The sequence below is a fragment of the Danio rerio genome, chromosome 4, assembly GCF_049306965.1.
Source record: "Danio rerio strain Tuebingen ecotype United States chromosome 4, GRCz12tu, whole genome shotgun sequence".
NCBI lineage: Eukaryota > Metazoa > Chordata > Actinopteri > Cypriniformes > Danionidae > Danio > Danio rerio.
The window spans coordinates 22,951,212-22,974,961 of NC_133179.1; the positions used below are offsets into that span (position 1 = coordinate 22,951,212).

Sequence of the window (23,750 nt, forward strand, 5' to 3'; positions counted from 1 at the left end):
ATTTGGTTGATTTTAGATTGGTTGTTGGACACTGCCGTCAACCTGATTTTCATTTCCAAACAAAATGCAACATCGCGATGACGTCAAGGTACAAACATCATGTTGATGTCTTGTGCCTGCTGGCCGGCCATTATACAGTAAACATTCATCATCTTCTCATCAGTGACATGCATCTGAACAGTCTCTGGGTCAATGCATGTAAAGATCTTGGGCATCTTCTTGGACACTTTTAGTGCTTCCAAAGAGTTTGTTCTGATTATAAAGCGCCCATGTCTTGAGGTAGTTGATTATGATGTGATTTACCTTCTATGTGCAATTTGATTAGACAGGAATCGCAGGTCTGATTTTTCTCATCCCCATAGACAAGAAAAAATAGTGACTTCAGGTTAAGGAAAGAGCGGAGTACCGATACTGTACTAAAATGTGCTCAAATGAAAATAAAAGCACACATTTTTAAAACTACTAAGTAAATTACAATTTCTGATCACAGTAGTATTTGTACTTTGTTACTTTACACCACTGCCTCCAATGGAATTGACTAGACAAATGTAAAATAACATAAAAACACTTATGTTTGAAAGTAAAAGTAAATCAGTTAATTAAGAATTTTTCAAAAGTGACAGCAGTGATATTAATAAACAGCGAAAGACCTACCGGAATTACATTAAACATGGTTTTCAGTTTCATATTGGTTATTTTTTTGCCTAATGTTAAATTTATTAGTGATTTTCTATTTCTAACTACTTTAATTTTATATAAGCTAGTAGTTTTGTCTCTGTGAAATATACATGTAAGTTAAATCAAAACAACTACATATTTTGTTTTACTACTTTTTTGTTTTGTTATATTTCAGCTAAACCAGTGAAATGTTTGGAAATGCAGGTGAATCCTTGAACAACTGGTCTGACTGGAGCAGAAGAAAAATTATTTTTAAAAAACTATAATTTTTAAATAAAACATGAAGACAAGGATAAATATTGTAATATTACTTAATGCTTTACTAACATTCTCTTTGCTATAGTTTATCGATATTTTTGAAATCATGAAAATAATAGTTAAAAAGTTCTGAAAACAAAACAGACACTTTTTTTTAAAAACTCTGGTCCCTTTAACTACAGAAGACTGAACGTCTGAAAAGCTGAACAAACACACTACAACACTGAAAAGCCTCATCACAATCAATCACTTACACTCCTCTGCACAGTTTTTCTCCTTGATCCTCATTTAGCTGTCGTTCTGGCATGTGTTTGTCTACATCTGAGAGGCTGATTGGTATTCATGCCAGCTTCACCATCTTGTTGCGACAGGATAAGGAGGTCAATCCACTGAGCTTCTGCAGAGGAGTCAAATATCACAAAACATGTTTGTAATATAGATACGCCACTCACTTTAAATGTGACATACAACTGTGGCATTACCATGAAGTCTGGGGGAGATATGATGAGATGTCTGCCATGCTGCAAAAAACACTGGATGAGAAACAGCAGAGTGGAATAAAGCCTAATAGATGTAAACATATCATTATTTTACAGTAACAATCCATAGCAAAGCTTGTACCTGTCATTGACATTTAGTTTAACTCATTTTGAGTGCAATATTAGTTTCAAAGTTTGGGGAAAGTAATAAATAAATATAGAACAGTTCAGCATCTATATTACTTTCAGATTTAAATGGCCATTTGAAGGCTTTCTATTCGTTATGGATAAATATATACAAAAACAATTCAAACAAGTTCGCCATAACAATAATGAATTTCACTTATAAATCTGTTCAAACAGAAAACGGCAACTTCTTAATACTGCTTATAATATTTTACAGCGTTTGGTCAATGTAAGACACAAAAACATTTTTTTTTTAATCTTACTATCCCTAAACTATTGAACGAAAACTAGTTAATAAAAAATACATGAAGACCCACTATTTTAACAAACTATACAGCTTTTATTACACCAGTATTAGGTTACAGTGTGCCACACGATAAATTCCCCTTAAGGAAGGAGACCCTTGGATAAATTGTGAGTATTTTTCCATGATACCATCTGATTAGACTAGTAATGCAGAAAGCTCCTGTAACATCAGTCCATAAAGCTCTCCAAGTGTTTTGTCCAAGCAGATCTTCATTTCCACTGCAGCAGATTTACAGGAAGTCATACAGATACTTCACCACATCAAAACTTACGGTTCTAGTAGGAAACACAAAGAAATGAACAACAATTTAGCACACAACCAAATTTGTACTCACATTAGGGATACAACGGTTAGACGATTTCACTATTAACTGCGCTTTAATGAATATATCGTAAAGGCTTTTCAACACCGCATTTCTGCACGAAACAAAGTTATGCCAACTGTATGCTAGTCTAAAGTTCCAAGCTTGTACACAAGGCCAATATGCAAGCACATTGGATTAAAGGTTGATTTTAACTATGGCTTAACTATTTATCTCATCAATGTTCTGTAATTTATTGTCAGTGTACTTATGTTCAAATGCCAAAAACGTTTTTTACTTATTTTTTAGTCAAAAAAGAGAAATTGACTATTATTTGTTGGCTACTAAGCAGCAATAACTAACACTTTAAAACATAAGAAGGTTTCATATAATTTTTTAAACTAGTGTTTTGAAATTAATTAAGGCATAATAACCGTGATAATCGTGAAACCATGATTGTTCCTCATACTATAATCGTACAACCAAAATCTATTATTGTTGCATGCCTCTATTACCGTTGCATGCATGTATATACACTCACAGACCTGGATATTGCCAGAATGAAGTCCAGTGAAACAGCACATTTGTATTTGGGTGAGTCCAGCTGGTCATCATGTCCCACCTGAGAGAGAAGCTGCAGAGTAACTAGAGATGAAATCTGAAAGACAGAAAGCAAAACAACTGTATTTCTGCATATCATATCACTATTATTCTAAAAGTACAATACTAATGTCACTATAGCCCCATTCAGATTACACTATTTTCCCCCAATTTCGACATGAAAACAGTCACCATGGTTGTCATGGGGATTCATACAAATTGGAATCATATAGTGCAAGACAACTTATACCATGACTGCCACGCTTCACAATATGTCAATGCAGAAAGCTAGCATGTTTTACATGAGGCTTACATGTCATGACAATCGAAGACTAATACTTTTCTGACCAAAATAAACTTTCTTAGAAAGGTTGTTTGAATTTAAATGCTATAAAAAATTATTATACATTACTATAATAAATTAAGTAGAGTAGGTTTTCAATCAAGTTTTACAATTTCACAAGAAATTACAAAGAGCGACGCTTAAATTAAACAATATCAAGGTTTTAACTAGATTTTATTTAGCTGAAAATCGTTATTTTAAAATAAAAAACAAAATGATCTATAAACAGGCAACGCAGTGGCACAGTAGATGGTGCTGTTGCCTCACAGCAAGAAGGTCACTGGTTCGAGCCTCTGCGTTTCTGTGTGGAGTTTGCTTGGTCTCCCTGCGTTCGCGTGGGTTTCCTCCGGGTGCTCCGGTTTCCCCCACAGTCCAAAGACATGCTGTACAGGTGAATTGGGTAGGCTAAACTGTCCTTAGTGTATGAGTGTGTGAATAAGTGTGTGTGGATGTTTCCAAGAGATGGATTGCGGATGGAAGGGCATCCGTTGCGTAAAAAACATGCTGGATAAGTTGGCGGTTCATTCCGCTGTGGCGACCCCAGATTAATAAAGGGACTAAGCCGAAAAGAAAATGAATGAATGAATGATCTAGAAACCCACACACAAACAAATAAAAAAAGTTGAAATACTGCCACCCAGTGTCTAACATGTTCCCAAAACTTTAGAGTTGTTTTTTTAGCTATTGCTGCCACATTGTACATAAAACCACAAAACAAATTGCATATTGCTTTTTTCGGAAATGAACATTTCTGCAAAAACATTTTTTATTTATAAAACAATTGTATGCCAAATGTCATCATCCAATCAACTAATTTACCTGTGAGAAGATACTGGCTGTAGGAGCGACTCTGCTATCGACCACACTGTAGAAAATGGCCAACAGTCGGTCAAGAGGAAAAGGCTTCGGTCCCAACAGGTGGTTACTAGTCTGCAGAAAAAAAGCAGAAAAAATAAATTAAACCTGTAAGAACGGCAGCAATAAACAATATAGATCATGAAAAATACTAGCAACTCCATACCTTTTCATGTTTCTTCAAGAAATTAGTCTTTTTGATTTTTCCATGACTCTGAAACACAAAAAAGCTCTTAGTGGTCAGAAGATATATTCTTTATTAAAATATTCATTAAGTTTAAATCATATCCTCACTTTCAGGAAGAAGCGTCGATCTGTGCGCGCAGGGTTAAAGGATGCCAGATACGCAGCGATCAGCAGAAACTTGGAGTAATATGGCAGCTCTATGTGAGCATGTGCTGATAAACCTAAGGGAAGGGAAAGAAAGGGAATTTTTAAATTAACAAAGTTTTTTTTAGTCACCTTTACAAACTTTCTTCAGTGACAGAACAAAATGCCAACAAAACTCTTTCAAATCTTCAACATTATCCATAAAGCCATAATGTTAAATAGTAGATGTATTCCAGCTGTTTTATACATTATAAAAAATCTAAATATTTGAATATAAATAGATTAATTTGTCTAATCTATTTTTTTTCCTTTATTTTTTCTGTCTCAATTTGTTAGTTTAGCTTATGCCAATAAATAACACCAATAAACAAAATGCATAAATATTTTCTACATGCTCTTCTTATTGACTGGTATCAACAAATGGAACATATTTTTGTTTTAATTTGACGAATAGCAATCCATTAAATTAAAATATTTCTTTTTATATGTTACTGAATTCAACTGGTGTCAATTTACCAGAACTTAATCTATGTTAAGCTGCTTTGAAACAATCTACAGTGTAAAAAGCACTATAGAAATAAAGATTAATTGAATGATTTAATAAACTGTGTGTCATGCAACACAATACAATGTTCCCTCCAGAATTTTATAGTTTGTTTTTTTATCATACCCATTTCAAACTTCAAAATGCAGTTGATTAATTGTCATACTATACATACAAACAGATGGTGGCAGATACAAATTCTTGTTCAATGCCATTAAACTGCTGGCCACTGCCATGCTTTCATCCTGTCGCAAAATGTAGCAAAAAATGTAGTGTGATTAAAATCTGTGTCTATACTGCATTTCCATAATACAACTAAAATAGGAAACTCCACTTCAATGAATTTGTTTAAATAATAACTACTTCAATAAAAACTCTTACACTGTAAATCCATATTATATTGTCCTAATATGTTAATATTGAAATATTGATGTGTATGTTAATGCACTGATAGTGAAATATGACTCATCAGGGCAGCCCATCGGCTAATGTGAGGGCCAATAGAAGTACAAATCTTGGCACTCTATGCAGGAAAAGCAGTGGACCCAATTTCCAATACGCCTGTGAGATGCCAGCAGATGGTCCATGAGGGCACGACTGAGGCCTCTGCTGTCCTGTCTGAACATGCAGAGTGTGTGATTGTGTGTGTGTACCTCTGAGAGCTGTGGCCTCCTTCTCGTCCATCTGCTGCTGCTCCCACTGTACACTAATAGCAGAAAACCCAAAAACACAAACATTCAGTGCCTGATGACACACAAACTCAACCTCAAACACCATACATGAACTGCACAGACCTGGACACCTCTCGGAGGTAAACTGTCTGCATGGCTCTATGCAGATGGGGCTCGATGTTCTTCCATAACTTGTGGATATCACTCTCTTTGGCTGAAAAAAACAAAAAATAAGATGATTACAAGATGATTATTGCCTACTTCGATAATGCTGTTGTTTTCAGTTTCTCGTGTTCTTTTGACTGTGAAACAAACAACGCCCTGGTTCAGTACTGACAATTTGTGGACAAATCTTGACTTATTTTAATGATATGCGTTTAGATTTGGTCAAGTGCAACATTTAGAAATATGTACCAGGTGCCATATTGCCATCGAGTATCAGTTTTTGATAAAAATGTGACTAGGGCTGCACGATTAATCCAAAAAAAAAAAAAAAAAAAAAAAAAGATTGTGATCTTGATTCAACCCCCTACAACACGATCTTAATCCAGCATTTTTAAGATTCAGCCAATTAACCGTGAACTACGCGTTTACCACTCTGCAGTTAAAGTGACACAGAAAGAGAGCATATCAATTAAACGATCATATCGCATTTTAGAGTTATGTTTACGACAAACATTTGATTTTTTTTTCATATCAAACACAGGGTGTTGTGCATGAGAAAAACATTTAACAGCAGCAGTATAACTACTAAAGGAATCTGGTAATTTTACCAAAAAAAATGTTGTCAATGACAGATTGCAAGCATATGTCTCAAACATAATAATTCAACTTCAGAATTATGAATACTTGTATTCTGATGTAATCACTTTATTACACATTAATAACCAGGAGAAATTTAAAGTTTATTCAAGTCCACAATACCAAGTCTGTACAAAAGTTTGCATTTTGACCAATAGTAGAGTTACACATACTGTAGGCTTAATATTATTAGTGTTGTTTTACTATATGTTTGAGAATAATAATAGCCTACTGATGTGAATCTTCATTTTACATCTACTGAATCATGAGAAAATTGTGATCTTCATTTTAAGCAAAGAAAAAAAATTGTCATTGTCATTCTAGCCAGAATCATGCAGCCATAATTGTGACAGACAAGTATTTTTTTGAAGCTTTGGTTGTTGAGTTAACATTGGGTTTGTACTATGCCAGCAGTGTTTAAACTCGGTCATAGAGGGTCGGTGTCCTGGAGAGTTTAGATCTAACCCTAATCAAACAAACCTGAAGCAGCTAATAAAGCTCTTACTAGATGTCCTAAAAACTTTCTGGCAGGGGTGTTGAAGCAAGTTGGAGCTAAACTCTGCAGGACTGAGTTTGGACACCCCTGAACTATGCCCTTAAATAAATAAAGTAAATAAGTCAAGAAAGTCAGAAAATAAATAAATATATTATTAAATGTACAGTTAAAGTCCAGAATTATTAGCCCCCCTTTGATTTTTTTCTTTTTTAAATATTTCCCAAATGATGTTTAACAAAGCAAGGGAATTTTCACAGTATGTCTGATAATATTTTCTCTTCTGGAGAAAGTCTTATTTGCTTTTTTCAGCTAGAATAAAATATTTTTTTCTTTTTTTAAAAAACAATTTTAAGGTCAAAATTATTAGCCCCTTTAAGCTATATATATTTTTTCGATAGTTTACAGAACCATCATTAGACAATTACTTACCTAATTACCTGCCTAGGTAACCCTTTAAAGTTAACTTTAAGCTGAATACTAGCATCTTGAAAAATTTCTGGTAAAATATCATTTACTGTCATCATGGCAAAGATAAAATAAATCAGTTATTAGAAATGAGTTATTAAAACTATTATGTTTATAAATGTGTGGAAAAAATCCTCTCAGAAATTAGGGAAAAAATAAACAGGGGTGCTAATAATTCAGGAGGTAATAATTCTGACTTCAACTGTATGCATAGCTGTGTTTACCTTCTCCTTTCTCCAAAGGTTCACAGAACTTGGAAAAGTTCAGCATAGCCTGTTTAAACAAAAATTAAGAGTGTATTTTAGAATATTAGGCAGTTTAGTAGAACTTGCTCAATTCTGTCCTTTATGAAGCAGTGAAAGATGCAAAAAAGAGAAAGTTTTACTCTCTACCTGCAACATCATAAAAACTGCTACACATCAACTGCTCCGTTTATAGACCTAGACAATTTAAAGGGATGGATGATCTCACCAGGTGCCTGAGCTCCCTTAGATCCCTGCACACCGAGAAGAAAACCCCCAGCAAGATGTTTATGTAGGAGGCGTAGAGCTCAGGTGTGTAGGATGGGTGATGATCCTTTGACAGAATCTGCACAAGCTCCACTGTGGAAACCAGAAAACAGAAGTTTTCAGAGTGTTTCAAACACCCATCCAAATATTAACAGTGTCCTTGTCCTTGTTTGCAACCTGTATTAAAACTCACCTCATTGTGATTATATTGAGAAAGCACAAACGGTTTTACAAAAGCCCTCAAATGCCCGTTCTAGTTTAATCCCATCACAAATTTGATGTTTCAAGTAGAAGGTTCTTAGTTACATAAAACATAAATTGACAAATCTGATCTTTAGTCATGTTTATAAAACACTTTTATTTTGTGGTACAATTACATAATATAGTAAAAACAAAGCTCTTTATTGCATAATCAAAATCTGCCACTCACCTTTACTGTAATCTGGGAAATGAAAAAGCAGAGGTTCAAAGCAGCCGGTGTTAGGACGAAACTTTTCCCACACTATTTCGCTGAGTAAGATAATGGTCACATTATCATTTACCTGCAACAGATAGAAAATGCATCAATGATGGGAAGTTATTATATTTCCACATGTACTCTATTCTAACAAAATTTGTGGCTCTTATTAAGCATTGGCCTCTTTATAAATGGATGAGATTGTAACCCTGTTATAGTAAAGCATTAGCAAAATTGAGTGTGTGTGTGTGTGTGTGTGTGTGTGTACCAGTTCCTGTAGGCGCAGAAGAGCAGGAAGCAGGCTGAAATCCATATCTCTTATGCGTTCAGCTCGGTCCAGAACCTACAGAGACATTTAATAACTTACAGTATATGTTATCTTTAACATCAATGGCATAAAACAAACAAAAGTGTGGAAAAAATAAGACACCTTTTAGGCGGTCAACATGTAATATTCTATATATTTTATTTAACCAAATGTTGGCGAAAATATGACTAAAAATGATCTAAAAATATTAATTATTTATACTCAACTGTTGTCTTTTTCTGCAAATAAATTATGCAAATGATAATAATATTATCATTTGAAATAAAAAAAAAACATGTTATCAGTAGTTTAAAAAATATATAATAAAAACACAAAACATCTATGAATGGCAAATCTAGATAACTGATAATATTTTTATTAATAATTACTGATAATATGCACACTGTGGCATGTATACTGCAATATATACATCTGCAATATTTTGATAATTATGTATATATATACATAATGTATACAGTATGTGTGTGTGTGTGTGTGTGTGTATTGCATAGCCCTAATAATAACACCAAAATACTGACAAATCTCCAAACATAAGCAAAACCATTGAATGTTAAATATTAGAATGAAAACTCACTATATAGCGTGTCTGTGTGGCAGGTGTGTTGGAGCTCATCTGTTTGTACAGGCGTACAAAATCTGACAAAGACGGACAACGCGGAAGCAAAGCAGCTGAATCTGGTCCGAAAAGGGCGGACAACACCTGGTAAAACAGCAGTCCAGCGGACACGCACTCCACACAGTCCACTGAAGCATGAGGAAGCTGCAAAACACACACAACACCAAAATACAGCCATTGTCTTTCACTTCTGACACTAAACATGTTTACTCAAGAAACCTAAAATGAAGGCAGAAAAACACTAAATGGATTTTTTAAATTGAAGTAGTTTTGTTAAAAACAAATCATCCTATGTTTATTATTTTTATATATAGTTATATATAGTTTATATATAGTTTATATTGTGATTGATAAATGATCAATTACTAAATCGCTAAAGATAGAGGCCTCATGCTGAACTGAACTTATTTATATATACTTATTAAATGGACAAAGCACAAACAAAATTAAGTAAATAAAAACCTTTTTTTGTATGCAATTGCTTAACAGCACTAATATTAGATTTCCATAAGTCCCAAAACAGACAATTAATCCTCAAAGCTATTAATCGTCAGACAGATTTCATAACTGTGATGGCCCTAGCAAAAACATAAACATCACTTCTAACAGATGCATTACTAATGAAAAACAAATAAACAAGTTCAGCTCGAAATCAAAAAACCTGTTTGACTTACTTTGATATCCTCTGATAACAAAGCATTAGTCTGTGCCCATCATACACGACATCTGCAGCCTGATTCTGACTTATAGCTTAGCAGCATTGATTGTCAATATGGGAGGTGGGGGGGATATCTAGGCAAAAGTGATGTAATGTGCTTCTTCACCTGCATAAATGAGGACTTCTCCAGTTATATGGAAACTCGGGTTTCCATATAATCCTTTTTCATTATCTTACCTCCAGATCCTTCATGATGGTGAGCACCACATGACTCTTTCCCGTTGCTCTGTGCCCATAGATGAAAACTGAAGGATAGCTGTAGTGATCTGGCTGTTAATCAACAGAATAACCACAATTCAAGTTAACAACGAACATGTGACATATCACAACTGTCACTATATAATGCAACAATGCCAGTGTGCAGCATTAAGACAAATTGAACAAGAGTGTTTTTTTAAGAACTATTTTAAATACACTTTTCATATTTATGTGCATGTGAGATAGATATATATATATATATATATATATATATAAAGAAATCATGAAATATTATTTTTTATTCAGTTTTTAAAATCATGTGAGCTTTTAATGAACATGGTAAAAGGTTATAGCATCACAAACTTTTTTTGTCATTTACATAAAGATTTTTTTTGTTTGTTTTCAAAAAATGAAATTGGTCAGAACAATTAAAACATTAACTGTTTTCATTTGTCATAATTTAAAAAAGCAGTGTTATTGCACCAATTAGTTCTTGAACTATTTTTATTGCCGTTTTATATATAATACGTCATTTTAAGTAAGCTATTATAGTACACTTCTTCAATTGATTTTAGTTCAGTAATTGTTAATTATATATATGTAGCTTCTATACATATATGTAATTATTTATATATTGTAGTATGTTTATGTATATTTACTTTCATATTTACATTAAGTTGCATTATTATTACATTTCTTCTACAGTTTATAATGGTGTTTTTTTTTACATTTGATTGTTTTTATTATTTCTATAATTTATTACAAGAACATAAACAACAGTTAAGTATAAAGTAAACTATAACAAAAAATAATAATTCTGCCATTTAACTTTTTTATTATTATTATTGCAAGAACGATACAAACAAAACAATGCCAGAGGTATTAAAATAATAAAAAAACTAAATGAAATAAAATAATAGAAAAGGCTTAAAAAATATTACAATTAAATAATGCTAGGCCTTGCTAACTCACATTAACTTAAAAGTGTCAAACAAATACACGGTTTAAACAGCTATTTTGTTAGTACTTCCCTTAATGGTATTTATATAAATATTTAGTTCTTTAAGTACCACTAAAACAGAGGTTTCTGATTGCTAAATTAACATCGATGACATACATAATATCGATACATAACATAAGCTTCATTTTCCAACTTCTTATCATGGTTAAACCAAAAATAACATATTCATACAGTAAAAGAAAATTTGACAGCACTTAATCGTTTATAAATTTAGATACCTTCCCCCATAACAGTTTTGTGTATTGACAATGCCAGAAAATATAAGGTACTGTTTCTGGGTGAGATGAGCAAAACAATTGACATCCATTTTTTTAATACATCTGGTTAAAAAAAATGCTTAACAGGGTAAAATTAGTGTACTATCTTAAATGAGATTTCTTTGATTTTATTTGTAATTAAATATTTATTAGGTAATACCAAAAGTTTCCTCCAATCAGTATTTTGAGTAAACCAATAGAAAATTACATATTCTGCCATTTAACTTACCTGCCCCATGAGTGACAGCAGTGACGTCACCTGTGTCTCCCTGCATGGCAGTTTTTCAGCAAGGGTGCGCAGTGTGTCTTCAGGATAACCGGGACACTGCAGAGTTACAGGCATCCTCTGATCACAGCAAAACACATGCATTTAGTAAAGTGATAAAAACTACAGATGATAAAAAGCTCGGTTTAAAACCTTGAGCGCACACAGGTGTTTGAACAAACTTAAATGCAAAACCTAGATGTAGATTAGATATCGCATTATTAAAAATGATGCGTTCATTATTGAAGATTAATAACCATAACTGCTAGAACCTATACTGAGAGATATTCACACGTGGTCAAACTAGCAAAGCCCTAAACATAACACTTTTAAGCAAAAACCAGTAACAACAAGAAACATAAAAACCTGATACTCGAGCAAGTTGTGTATCAGCAGAAAGACATTACAATTTTTGGTTATATATTTTCAGCTTTCTTCCTGCACGGTAAACTTCACATCAGTTTCCCCGCTCAAGTCGCAACATACGTCACAAGCCGCATGCGTCACTTCCGGATACGGTACTCTGGGATATGTAGTTCTTGGCAGTTGCTCTTAAATTAATTTTTTATAACGTTTGAATCGGAGAATCTTTGGTCATAATTCTCGCGAAACTCACAGAGACACAAAAACGATTTTGGATACAATTTTATATCGGACTCTGTTTGATCACAGAGTCATGCCAGCGTCTCTTTTCTGAATCTCTCCTGTATCTGCTATGCGGACGGGAGTGACAGACGCAGACTGAATATTCGGGTGTGCCTGAAATCTGCGCTGTTCGCTCGAGCGCGCCTCATTGACAACCACACGCGCGGAATGAATCTTTTCATCCCTGCTTTTTTGCACTGAGTCGACATCACTTTGGTCAGGTGCAGTGGGTTTTCTTGCTCCGAGATGTGCGCGCAGGATTAAATCGGATGGAGCAGTGGTGCGCCGTTAAGCCAGAAGCCGAGAGGAGAGCGACATTTGCGTGTTGCAACTGTCTGTGCGTGTAAATCTGAGAAGAATGGACACGCAAAATATGATGCAGTGCAAGTGTCGTCATCCCAGCATCCGTTATTTCTGTTGAACGCAACAGCACGGCGAGACTGATCACGGAAAATCAGTCTTTTCCCATAGTAGCCTCGTGGAAACGACCATTTGGACTGTACAAGGTAGATTATTGCTTATATAAATGTACCCTTTAGTATATATATGTCTCATTCGCACACCATCCAAGCATTAATTTATTCGGGTCATCATTAAGTATTCATACTGACATTTGCGTTGGGAATATTATCTATGATGCGCTGGAATGCGTCGTCGTCATATGAGCAGTGTTTTCCTATGAGTTTAGTCATTATTTTTATGCTGTCCCGAGTGTGATTATTCACCTTAATGAGATTGCTTGGCTGAATGATGCGGATGCACAGACACTGAATGAGAGGAGAGCTGGAAGAGAACATCATTGGAGTCACGGACAGACTGCCACATCCACGCTGAACGAATCACTGTGACATCTGGCACCAAAACTGCTTAGTCTGTCGCGACATCTGTGAGCTGTTCTGTCTATACTTGAGTTTAGCTGGCACCCCAGGCAACAACCAAGTCCGGATTGAATATACAGAGGACCAAAAGTCCAAACTAAATGCAGAAAGGAGAGAGTCTACACTGAAACTACAGATGAGCTGGACCTGGACTGAATCCAGATAGGATCTGAATCCAAGCTGCATCTGAAAAGGACCAGATTGGGACTAAATCCAGACAGGGTCTGAATCCACACCGAATCCAAAAAGGACCAGATTAGGAATAAATTCAGATTAAATCTGAATCCACAATAAATCCATAAAGGAGCTAAATCTGAGCTGAATCCAGATTCTGGATAATTTTTTGCATCCACACTGAATCCATAAAGGATCTAAATCTGGACTACATTTGAATCCTGACGGACCCGAGTGCAGTTAAAACTGAATCCAGATAAATCAAGATAAAAAAATCAGAGCAAAATCCAGCTTCAATCCAGTCAAAATCCACAAAGGATTTGAGTACAATTTGAATCCACATTGGATCTAAATGAAGGCTGAAATTACATCTAGAGTTATTCTAGAGCAATTTTTAAATTGAGTCTGAATCCAAAGAAGACCTAAATTTGAATTCAGAATTTAGAGCTTGGCTCTAGATATAATCCAGAAAGGAACCTAATCCAGACTGAATCCATAAAGGACCTACATCTGAACTAAATCCAGATCGGATCAGAGTTTGGTTTGAATCTACAAACTGAATCCTATTTCTAGATTAAATTTAGATAATCCAGTCTCAATCCAAGTAGGACCTCTAAATATACAGATTGAGGACCAGCAAACTGAATCCAGTGTAAATACAGGGTAAAGAGGACCTGAGTCCTATACTTGAATCCATAAACTTCTGAATCCATCTATCTGGCACACCTGCAGCAATGCTCCCAGCCACAGAGGCCGCCAAGATCTACCAGACCAACTACGTCAGGAACTCTCGTGCCATCGGGGTCCTGTGGGCCATTTTCACCACCCTCTTCGCAATAGTCAACGTAGTATGTTTCGTTCAGCCCTACTGGATCGGGGATGGCATGGACACACCACAGGCTGGCTACTTCGGCCTCTTTCACTACTGCATAGGGAGCGGGATGTCCCGGGACCTGACGTGCCAGGGGAGCTTCACTGAGTTTGGCTCAATCCCATCCAGCGCCTTCAAAGCGGCGTCCTTCTTCATTGGGATGTCCATGGTGCTGGTCCTCTCATGCATCGGCTGCTTCGCCCTCTTCTTCTTCTGCAGCACAGCCACTGTGTATAAGATCTGTGGGTGGATGCAGCTGGCAGCAGGTGAGTGACTGGGCATAATTTGTAGGTTTTACCGTGACTACTGATGTATAGGTTGACAGGAGCATAATGTGTAAGGCTGGAAATCAGGAAGTTTGTACAAACACAAATACATAATTCAGGGTTTTTGATGGAGAACAACAATTTAATACCCAAAGCATGGTAAATACAATTTTTAAATAACTGCTGTTTATTTTAACATATTTGAAAATGCTATTTATTATTGTGTTGGCAGAGTTAAATATTCAGTTAAATATCATTACCTCGGTATTGTGTCACATTATACTTTAGAAAGTATTTAAATACTTAAACATTTATTTTAATAATTAACATAATAATAATATTGTAAATAATAATAATAATAAAAATAATAAGCTGCTGTTTTGTTTCTTATGATTAGAAAGAACTGCATTGATCTACAGTAGAAAGCTTTTGTACAATATAAATGTTTTTGCTGTTACTTTTGTCGAATTAATGCATCCTTGCTGAATAATTCATTAATTTCTTTAAATAAACATTTGTAAAAAATCCCAAACTTTTCAACAATCATATTTATTGTTAAGAACATCCAAAGACCAATACGTGTGGCAATATAATGACAATATAAATGTAAATTATTCAAAATGTGATATATATGTTTATCATATTAATGTTTTTATTTCTACACAAAGAAAATTTTTTACATTTTCAGGATGTAGTCGAAATGACTTATTTTCAGACACAGTATGTTTGATAGATTACCTATTATCTCTTTTTTTAAACAATAGATTTACCAAATTTATGATTCTTTGCATCTAAAAAGATAATTAAATAGATCTGATATCATTCTGTGAATGTGCAATTCCCCATCAAAGAATTTAAGAAATTTTAATAAAAAAACAGAGTAATGAACCATTAGTTTACACTGCCATCCACTAGATCACTGCTGGGAAGTTCTTTTAGTGCATCTCCCAAATGTGATGCTTTCAGAAAAACTCTTTAAAAATCAGACCCGCTAGCCATTCAGTGAATTCACAGAGGAATTATATTAAATAAATAAATAATGTGGACCATTTTGTTATCCTTAAATTAAACAGTTGAGCATGATGAGAAAATGAGCCCAAGCACTGGATGTGTCTTTTTTCTCCTGTAAAGAGAAAAACAACCGCAGATTGGCTTAGTCAGTTTATTTTTCCCTTGCCGACCAAAGCTGAACGTGTCCTTGATATTTTTAAAGAGGTTTTCTTTGAAGATGCACTGTTTTAGGGCCTCGGAGAGCTGGGTTTGGTTGTGTTGTGCTGTGAAAACTTGCATTAGGGTGTAGAATATATGAAATGTGAAAAGCACATCACTTTTGTTTGAGGCTTTAGCTTAAAAATTAGATTTTTTCATTAATATCCTCAATTTACTTATCCTAGTATTTGGAAGTTTACCTTTTCCATATAGTTCAGACTCCATAACCATTTTAATAAAGTCTGAGGATATATATACAGTGCTCAGCATAATAAAGTATACCCCATTTTGAAAATGAATATTTGTATCCATTTTTCAGTGAATATTGGCAATGTATTTTGGTGCATTTAAACAAAACAGATTTATTAAACAGATTAATTTATTGAAATAATATTCTAGTCTCCAAACATATTTAGAAATTGAAAAATAATGCAATTAAATTCAAGCAAAATATTGCAAAAAAGGCTACATTTTCTTAATTTTTTTGCTTCTCTTGATTTTTCCTCTTTTTAAATTTGTATTTAATATTTTTCTATAGCATATAAATTTAGCTGTAAGACTGTAAGCACACACAAAAATAAAAACAAAATATGAGCAGAAAAACAGATTTTGTTTGAAATTTGGAACTCTGAAATAAGGTTATAGATTTGTGCAATGTAATAAATAATTAAAAAATCATTTATGCTTGTTATCTTTTAATCCTTAAGACAATAGCTATGTTTCCATCATTCAAAAATGCAAATTATGCACAAAACTGGAATATTGCATAAAACATATGCAAATAAAGTAGTGTTTCCAACCAATGAGTCAAAGAGAACAAAGTCGTCACTTCCTGATTAACTGGCGCCAAATATCCAGTGTAAAAACAGAATTTGCTGCAGTAAGAGAAGCTGTGTCATTCTTCTCTTTATTATTGACTTGCGCCTCAGAAGACAATATGCTTGCGGACACGTAATGAACACATGGTGGCGTTTGAAGTTGTGACAATTCTGGAGGTAGTTAATAATATAATAACACTAATACTGAAATGGTTAAAGCCGTTAAAGACAGTTAAAAGACGATAAAGATGATAAAAACGGTTAAGGTTTCAGATGCTTTACAATGTGCTCAGCCGGCTGGTTTGTCCATTTACACACACTTTTATAGTCACATGATCTCTAATAACAAAATCAAATTTTTTTAATGTGTATACTGAAATTTGTTCAGTAAGTGTTTCCATTGTAGGTAATGCACATCTTATCGAATAAAAAAAATTCCTACTCAGTTATGTGCTAAGTTTTTTATGCATATTTTTAAAAATTGATGCATGTTTTGGTGTTTCCATCAACAATTTTTTTGTGTGTGTATATCTAAAATGTGCATAAAATAGGTGGATAGAAACGTAGCTAGTGTTGTTTCTTATTCTTAATAATTTTGTAATTATTTTTTGCATTATAACTTTTTACATTTTACATTTTTTATTTATGGTTATTATTTGATCAGTAACCTCAATACTTTTAGCAGAAAATTGATATCATACACACTTTTTGTTGATTCTGGAAAGTCAGAATAGTGTGAAAAGGCTCCACCCTCTTCAAGAAACCAGCAGCTCATTTGCATTTTAATAAATTAACAAACAAAAATGCTTACTTGCAAATAGGGGAAAATTTGCTTCAAGCTATCATAAATGATTTTGTATTTTGAGCTGAAACTCCAGGGTTCCATTAGTTTGATACATTTCCAGGAGTGACCAACCTTGGATTTTATGTATTTGCTGTTGGAAAGGAGAAATGTACCTCTGGAGAAAATGTACTAAACATATCCAGCTAAATTTCTCAAATTGTCAAGTGTTCTGTAAACATTTTATTTTTTACTGAAAGGATAAAGACAGAGGTTGTCTATTTTTGTGCCTGGCCTCAAGGACTCAAGGACTCACAGTTGTGGACAAATTACTGTCAGAGGTGGCCTGTGTGCAGCTGTCGGAGCGCACTGACACATGATGTTCCTACTGCCCTCCATAATCATTCTTATAGCTGTTTATTTACAACAGTTCTGTCATCCTTTACTCACCCTTACCTTATGTCATTTCTAGAACCCTATGTTTGTTTTCTTCCCCTCCTCCTGAGAATTCAAAAAGGAGAAGTTTAATTGATTGTCCAAGCGCCTCTTTTACAAATAAATGTTCAAACAAATAAAACAAAATAATAGCGATGTTAATATTGAATGTATAATGTATTCCTGTGATTTCAGAGGCAAATTTTTTTAATTTTTTAAGCATTATTACATAAAGCACACAATTCTTTAGAAATCACGCAAATCGATGGACAATCAATTATATTATATATATATATATATATATATATATATATATATATATATATATATATATATATATATATATATATATATATATATATATATATAACATTTTTTATATTTTCTGATGATATGAATATTAATTAAATATTTATTAATTAAATATTTATTACATTACACTCTGTTATAACCATAAATTAATATGATTTAAAAGCTTGGAGTCAGTATGATAAAAAAGTAGTAATTAAAAAGTTAAGAAAGATGCTTTAAATTGATTAAAAAGGAGGTTGAAGAAAATAACATTTCTATTTTAGATGGATGCTGTTCCTCTGAATTATCTATTCATCAAAAAAGCTGAAAACAATGCTTTTCTGCGCTTTTCAACATACTGTAGTCCCGTACAATCAATTAAATATGAAGCAACAACCCCCTGGGCTATTAATGATGCAATGATAGTGATGAAAGTATATTAATAATAATATTAATACTAATGATACTGATACCGATACTACTACTACTACCACCACCACCACTAAATAATAATAATAATAATAATAATAATAATAATGTCATAAAAATGCTAAAAAATTGATTCTTGGATGCCTCATGAAATTTAATTCTAATAAATTGGATCAGCCCAATCTCCGAAGATAAAATATGATTGTGGATCAGAGCATTATTACTTGTTAAATGTGAGCCGCAGTGCTTTTGCTCGACTGACATTTTTTAATGAACCAATTAAATCGGCATTTGTCAGTAGTCTTTGAGTAACAGTGGTGTATTTGGCTGTAGTTTTGGAGAGGAATAACCTCAAATATCTCACTGTAGCCTCAGTTTTCAGCAAATGTGAAAAAAAAAGATTACATAATGAGATTTTTAAGGACACCGGCAGCAGATTTTTAGAGGGGCTGAAGCTTAAATAGGTCTGAAAATGCCTGTGGTGCCAAGTTTGAATTTGAAAGCGCAAATAAGTTATAAGAGCCAAAACAGATGGGAAGATTTGACTGGAAGTACTTAAAGGGATAGTTCACCCAAAATTGAAAATTCTGTTATTTTTACACATGCCACCACTTCACTTGTTTTAAATCTGTTTGACCTTATTTTTTCCTGTTGAACACAAACAAGGTATTTTAAAATATATTCAAAAACTGTATCCATTTACTTGCCATTTACTCACTATCAAGTGGTTATAAACTTACATGAGATTCTTTCTTCGGTTAAGATATTTTAAAGAAAGCTTGAATCTTGTAACCATTGAGATCCATAGTGGGAAAAACAAATATAGTGGGTGTCAATGATTACAGGTTTTAAGCTTTTTTAAAATGTCTTCTTTTGTGTTCAACAGAAGAAAGAAAATCAAATGGGCTGAGAACAAGTGAAAGGTGAGGAAATTGTAAGAGAATTGTCATTTTTGGGTGAACTGTCACTTTAAATAATATATTTTTTCCTACTATGGATGTCAATGGCTGCCAGTTTTAAACATTTTTCTAAATATCTTTTTGTATTGACCAGAAACTCAAATGTTTGGGACCACTTGAGGTAGAGTAAATGTGTCATTTTTAAGTGAACTGTCCAGTTTATCTTTAAGTGTCTTTTTCTTTTACTATGACATGACTTTGATATGAATCTAATTAATTCAGTGCTGATGAAGCTGTGATTTGCTTTCTGACTGTTTACATGGGGTGAACACTGCCAGTTTAATATGGATGCCTTGGAGAAGAATTTAAAAAAATTGTGTTAGGTTTTGTATACGCAGTGGAACAAACATAGCCTTAATAATTCATTTGAAACCATTTGAATTGTTTGATACAGCTGAGATTGGAATGGATGTTTCATTCGAGTTTCTAAACATCCTTTATGAAATGGAAACGAGTATTGGCGGTTAGCAATAAAAAGTCCATTTGTATTTGTAATGGCTCATTGATCCAGTAAGCATGTATGTGGGTAATGAGAAACTAATGTTGTCAGTGTTTACTTCTCCGTGCCCTAAAGAAATATAGTCAATGCTGCCGGCCTCAGTGGGTCAAACCAGACTGTCATCTGTTACATTCAGACAGACACAAAGCACAAAATCACAACTGTGAAAACCTGCAGTGTGAACATATGGGGCAGAGCGAAGGGGTGTTCATGTAGTCGACCAAAAGTTCATATTTATAAGACAAATACTTACAAACAAGAACATTAAGAAAACGTCCAAAGGCCAAACAATGATTTTTTTTCCCTTTTCTTGACTAAAGAATTTATTCTTTTGAATAATAATGAATGCCAAATTGTATTGTTATCATTATTACTGGATGCTGTAGATTTAGCAAAAGTCACAGCAAGTGGCATTAACTTTTATAGACAAATAATTTGAGTAAAAGCGGCTTTTCTAAATCCAACACTGGTAATAATAAACTTTTTTTATAAGAATCCAAACTGATGTACTACATAAACTTATGTAATAATGATAAAAAATAATAATTTAAAATAATATATAATATTGCAAATAATATATAATATATAATATATAATATATAATATACATTTAAATATAATAAAACACAATTTTAATGTTTTAATGTTTCTTATTACTTCTAACATATTTTTATGAAATATCCATATTATAATTTTTTGTTTATTCCCCCGGCAAATTCTGACTTACTTTTTGAATTTACTTTTCAACCAGCAAGTTTTTTTTTTTTTTTTTTATTGACCGGAAATGACACAGGCTTCTTCCAAAAGATAATAAGACCATGTATAAGAGGCATCATTGTGGACAAAAAAATATTAGCTTTCATTTACATTCACACAAAAAGTGTCATGCTTAAAATTGTTCAAAGTATTATTAAGTATTAATAAGTGCAAAGTATTATTTTAAAAATACAAGATGTTCCACACTGTGAAAAATTTCTCAGGATGTGGTAGGAAGCCAAAAGTGACACCTGTGCGGGCCAGGAGGATAGTGAGAGAGGTAAAAATAGAATTCAAGGATCACCATTAAGACCATCCTGATGAATCTGGGCTCTGCTGGTGGCAACATCTCAAGACAGATAGTTCAATGGACACTGTACACTGATGCGCTCTATTAAAACAGACCAAGGAGGACACCACTTCGCCAGAGTAAGCGCACAAAAGCCTGTTTGGCCTTTGAAAATGCTCATCTATACAAAGTGTAATTCAAGTTGTATGTTTTATGGTTAGATGAGATAAAGGAAAATTATTGTTTGGGCATAATGATATAGCCTTCAGTTGGTATAAAAAAGGAGAAAACTTTAAACCTATGTACGGTTGTGCTAGATCGAATATGGATGTGGTTGGAAGTTAACGAGAATGATTTATATTATTTATTAAATTTTCCATTTATTGTATTTTATTAAAGTCTATTAAATGCCTACCCCCACTCCAACCCTAAAACCACAATACTGTAAAAATATAGAATTATTGTTATATATTGTCATATAAAAATGCTGCTATATTGTTGTGCATATCGCACTTCCGGCCGGCCGCATAGCTGTTCTAGACTTTGCCTCCTATGAACACCATCTCATTCCCCACTGTCAAACATGGTGATGGCAACCTAATGATTTGGTGGGTGTTTTTGAGCCAGTGAACTAATCACAGTAAATGGCACCATGAAAGAGGAGCAATAGATCAATATTCTCAACAACTACAAACTTGGTCTCAGGCACCAGTGGACATTTAAGTATGATAATGATCCAAATTGCACAGTAAAAAAAATGAACAAATGATTAACATTTTGCAGTGGCCCAGACAGAGTCCTGACTTAAATCCAATTGAGAATCTAAAGAAGCTAAAGATCAGGGTGATTGCAAAGGAGATCCTCCAACCTGAAAAGTTAGAGCTCATCGATTAAGATGAATGGGCAAAAATACCAGTGGAGACATGCAAAAGATGGTCAGAAATTATAGGAAGCGTTTAAATGTTGTAATAGCCAAAAAAAAGTTTTTCTATTGATTATTGAGAGGGGTATGAATAATTTTGGACGTGCCTCTTTTTGTTCAAATAAATTAAAGCTACGATTTTTCCCCCACAATGATGCCTCTTGTACAGCATCCTATTATCTCTTGGGAAAAGGTTAAATAAAAGTAACTTTAAGTCAGAATTTTCCAGGGGTATAAATCATTTCGGGTTTGACTGCATATGCAATGCTCTTGTTTTTCAGAAAATATAAAAATGTTGTTATTTAAGATTCTTTAATGTCACTTAATGTCATGTCAGTGATATGATGAAAGATATCCCACTTCCAAGAGTAATTATAGAGTTACATAACATATGGATGAATGTACACAGTGAGCACATCGGTTAAGGGTTATGAGCTTCACAGACACGAGACACACTAATGGAAGCAGGGCAGCGCGGGGCAGATTGTGAATGAAGAGCTGATAACTGACTGTACTGTACTTCACATACTCAATGACTCACTCATTCAGTTCGTTCCTGGCCTCCAATAAAACACCCACTCCTCTATCTGTCGCTTCACTGGCTCCATGCATACAGTTATCATCTGATGTGGTGTTCTGCAGAGTCATGCCTTACTATACTTTGCATTATCTGCAGGTGTAATGGACGTTGTAATTTATGATACGTGAATATTTTGGTAGTAACTCAGTACCACGGCCAAGTATATGTCAGAAGACCTATGGTATTGGCGAGACATATTACGAGACATACTTAAAGTTTTAAAAATAAGATATTTAGACAGTTATAGTATAGTTGTTTAAATGTAACTATTAAAAGCAAAATTAAAGAAACCATAACACACACAATTTAGAATATAAATATGTATATATTTTAAGTTTTAAATTTAATTTACTTGTTTAAATTCAGCTCATATAAATCGTTTGCAACCACTTATCTTAAAAAAACTATTAAATCCATTTGACCTTTTTTTCTTCTGCATTGGATTTTTATCTTATATCAATTCCAAATGAAGAGGTTATTTGCAAAAAGAGATAACTCCATTTTTTAAGAAATTCATATGTTGTATTTATTTATTTGTTGTTGTTGTGCATAGAAAAATACAATTGCTTAAAACTGCTTCTTTTTTTTTTTGACTAAGTCATTTTTGTAAATCATCAAGTCTCACTTCCTCTGCTACATTACCCAGGCTCTCTGATTGGCTGACTTAACATGACGTGTGTATTATGTAATATTTTTTACCATTAACATTTAACATTATGCTACACAGTATTTGGTTGAATAACCCTGATTTCCTATCATAATAAATGTGTTATCAAACATGTATAGAATAAAACAAAGACTGGCATTTTAGTCAAAGTCAAACCTAATAAGTATTCAAACATGAAATACTTACATTACTTATGTATACTAAGTAAGATTTTAAAAAAGTTCCACTCTGAAAGGACATTGTTATGTAAATAAACTGGCAAAATGCCATGCAATCATACTAGTCAGAGATGCTCAAACTGGGGCCCACAGGCCAAAGTTAGCCCATGAGAACATTTGATTTGGCCTGCCATCCCATCTGAGAAGAGAAGAAGAATGATGAGAATGGTTTAGAAATTGTCATTTCAAATCTATTGTAACCTTTTGTTTGTTTGTTTGTTTATTGTTAAAAGCTAACTGAAATTAAATGTTTCAATTAAATTGTGTAAATTAATCAGATTTAGTTTAAATGTACATAAAGTCACCCTATGGATAAAGGACAAATCAAGGCAGAGTCAGGTTCTGCTTGACTGGTGTATTTGGCATTGAACTCCAAAACG

At 33.6% G+C, this 23,750-nt stretch overlaps 2 protein-coding genes across 16 annotated transcripts in view; one reads left to right on the forward strand and one right to left on the reverse strand.

Moving 5' to 3' along the window:
* Window positions 1-1,920: 1,920 nt before the first annotated feature.
* orc5 (origin recognition complex, subunit 5) overlaps window positions 1,921-23,750 on the reverse strand; it is a 70,471-nt gene continuing 48,641 nt past the window's right edge. For 11 of the 15 annotated variants that reach the window (XM_073945877.1, XM_073945884.1, XM_073945887.1 and 8 more), the window contains 15 exons: window positions 17,782-17,826; window positions 11,648-11,764; window positions 10,120-10,212; window positions 9,183-9,368; window positions 8,549-8,623; window positions 8,254-8,365; window positions 7,786-7,916; window positions 7,539-7,587; window positions 5,676-5,766; window positions 5,535-5,587; window positions 4,302-4,414; window positions 4,174-4,221; window positions 3,972-4,082; window positions 2,755-2,867; window positions 1,921-2,183 (listed from right to left, as the gene is read on the reverse strand). In XM_073945877.1, the coding sequence (XP_073801978.1) occupies window positions 2,138-2,183; window positions 2,755-2,867; window positions 3,972-4,082; window positions 4,174-4,221; window positions 4,302-4,414; window positions 5,535-5,587; window positions 5,676-5,766; window positions 7,539-7,587; window positions 7,786-7,916; window positions 8,254-8,365; window positions 8,549-8,623; window positions 9,183-9,368; window positions 10,120-10,212; window positions 11,648-11,761 (1,335 nt within the window). In that variant the 5' untranslated portion in view covers window positions 11,762-11,764; window positions 17,782-17,826 and the 3' untranslated portion in view covers window positions 1,921-2,137. Of the gene's footprint in view, window positions 2,184-2,754; window positions 2,868-3,971; window positions 4,083-4,173; window positions 4,222-4,301; window positions 4,415-5,534; window positions 5,588-5,675; window positions 5,767-7,538; window positions 7,588-7,785; window positions 7,917-8,253; window positions 8,366-8,548; window positions 8,624-9,182; window positions 9,369-10,119; window positions 10,213-11,647; window positions 11,765-11,961; window positions 12,154-17,781; window positions 17,827-23,750 lie in introns of those variants that run through there. The other 4 variants (XM_017354989.4, XM_021474980.3, NM_213198.1 and 1 more) reach the window with 4 other exon arrangements.
* The window catches only part of lhfpl3 (LHFPL tetraspan subfamily member 3), a 54,153-nt gene continuing 44,509 nt past the window's right edge, over window positions 14,107-23,750 (forward strand). The window contains exon 1 of the mRNA NM_001003444.1: window positions 14,107-14,517. Coding sequence (NP_001003444.1) covers window positions 14,115-14,517 — 403 coding nt within the window. The 5' untranslated portion in view covers window positions 14,107-14,114. The remainder of the gene's footprint in view (window positions 14,518-23,750) is intronic.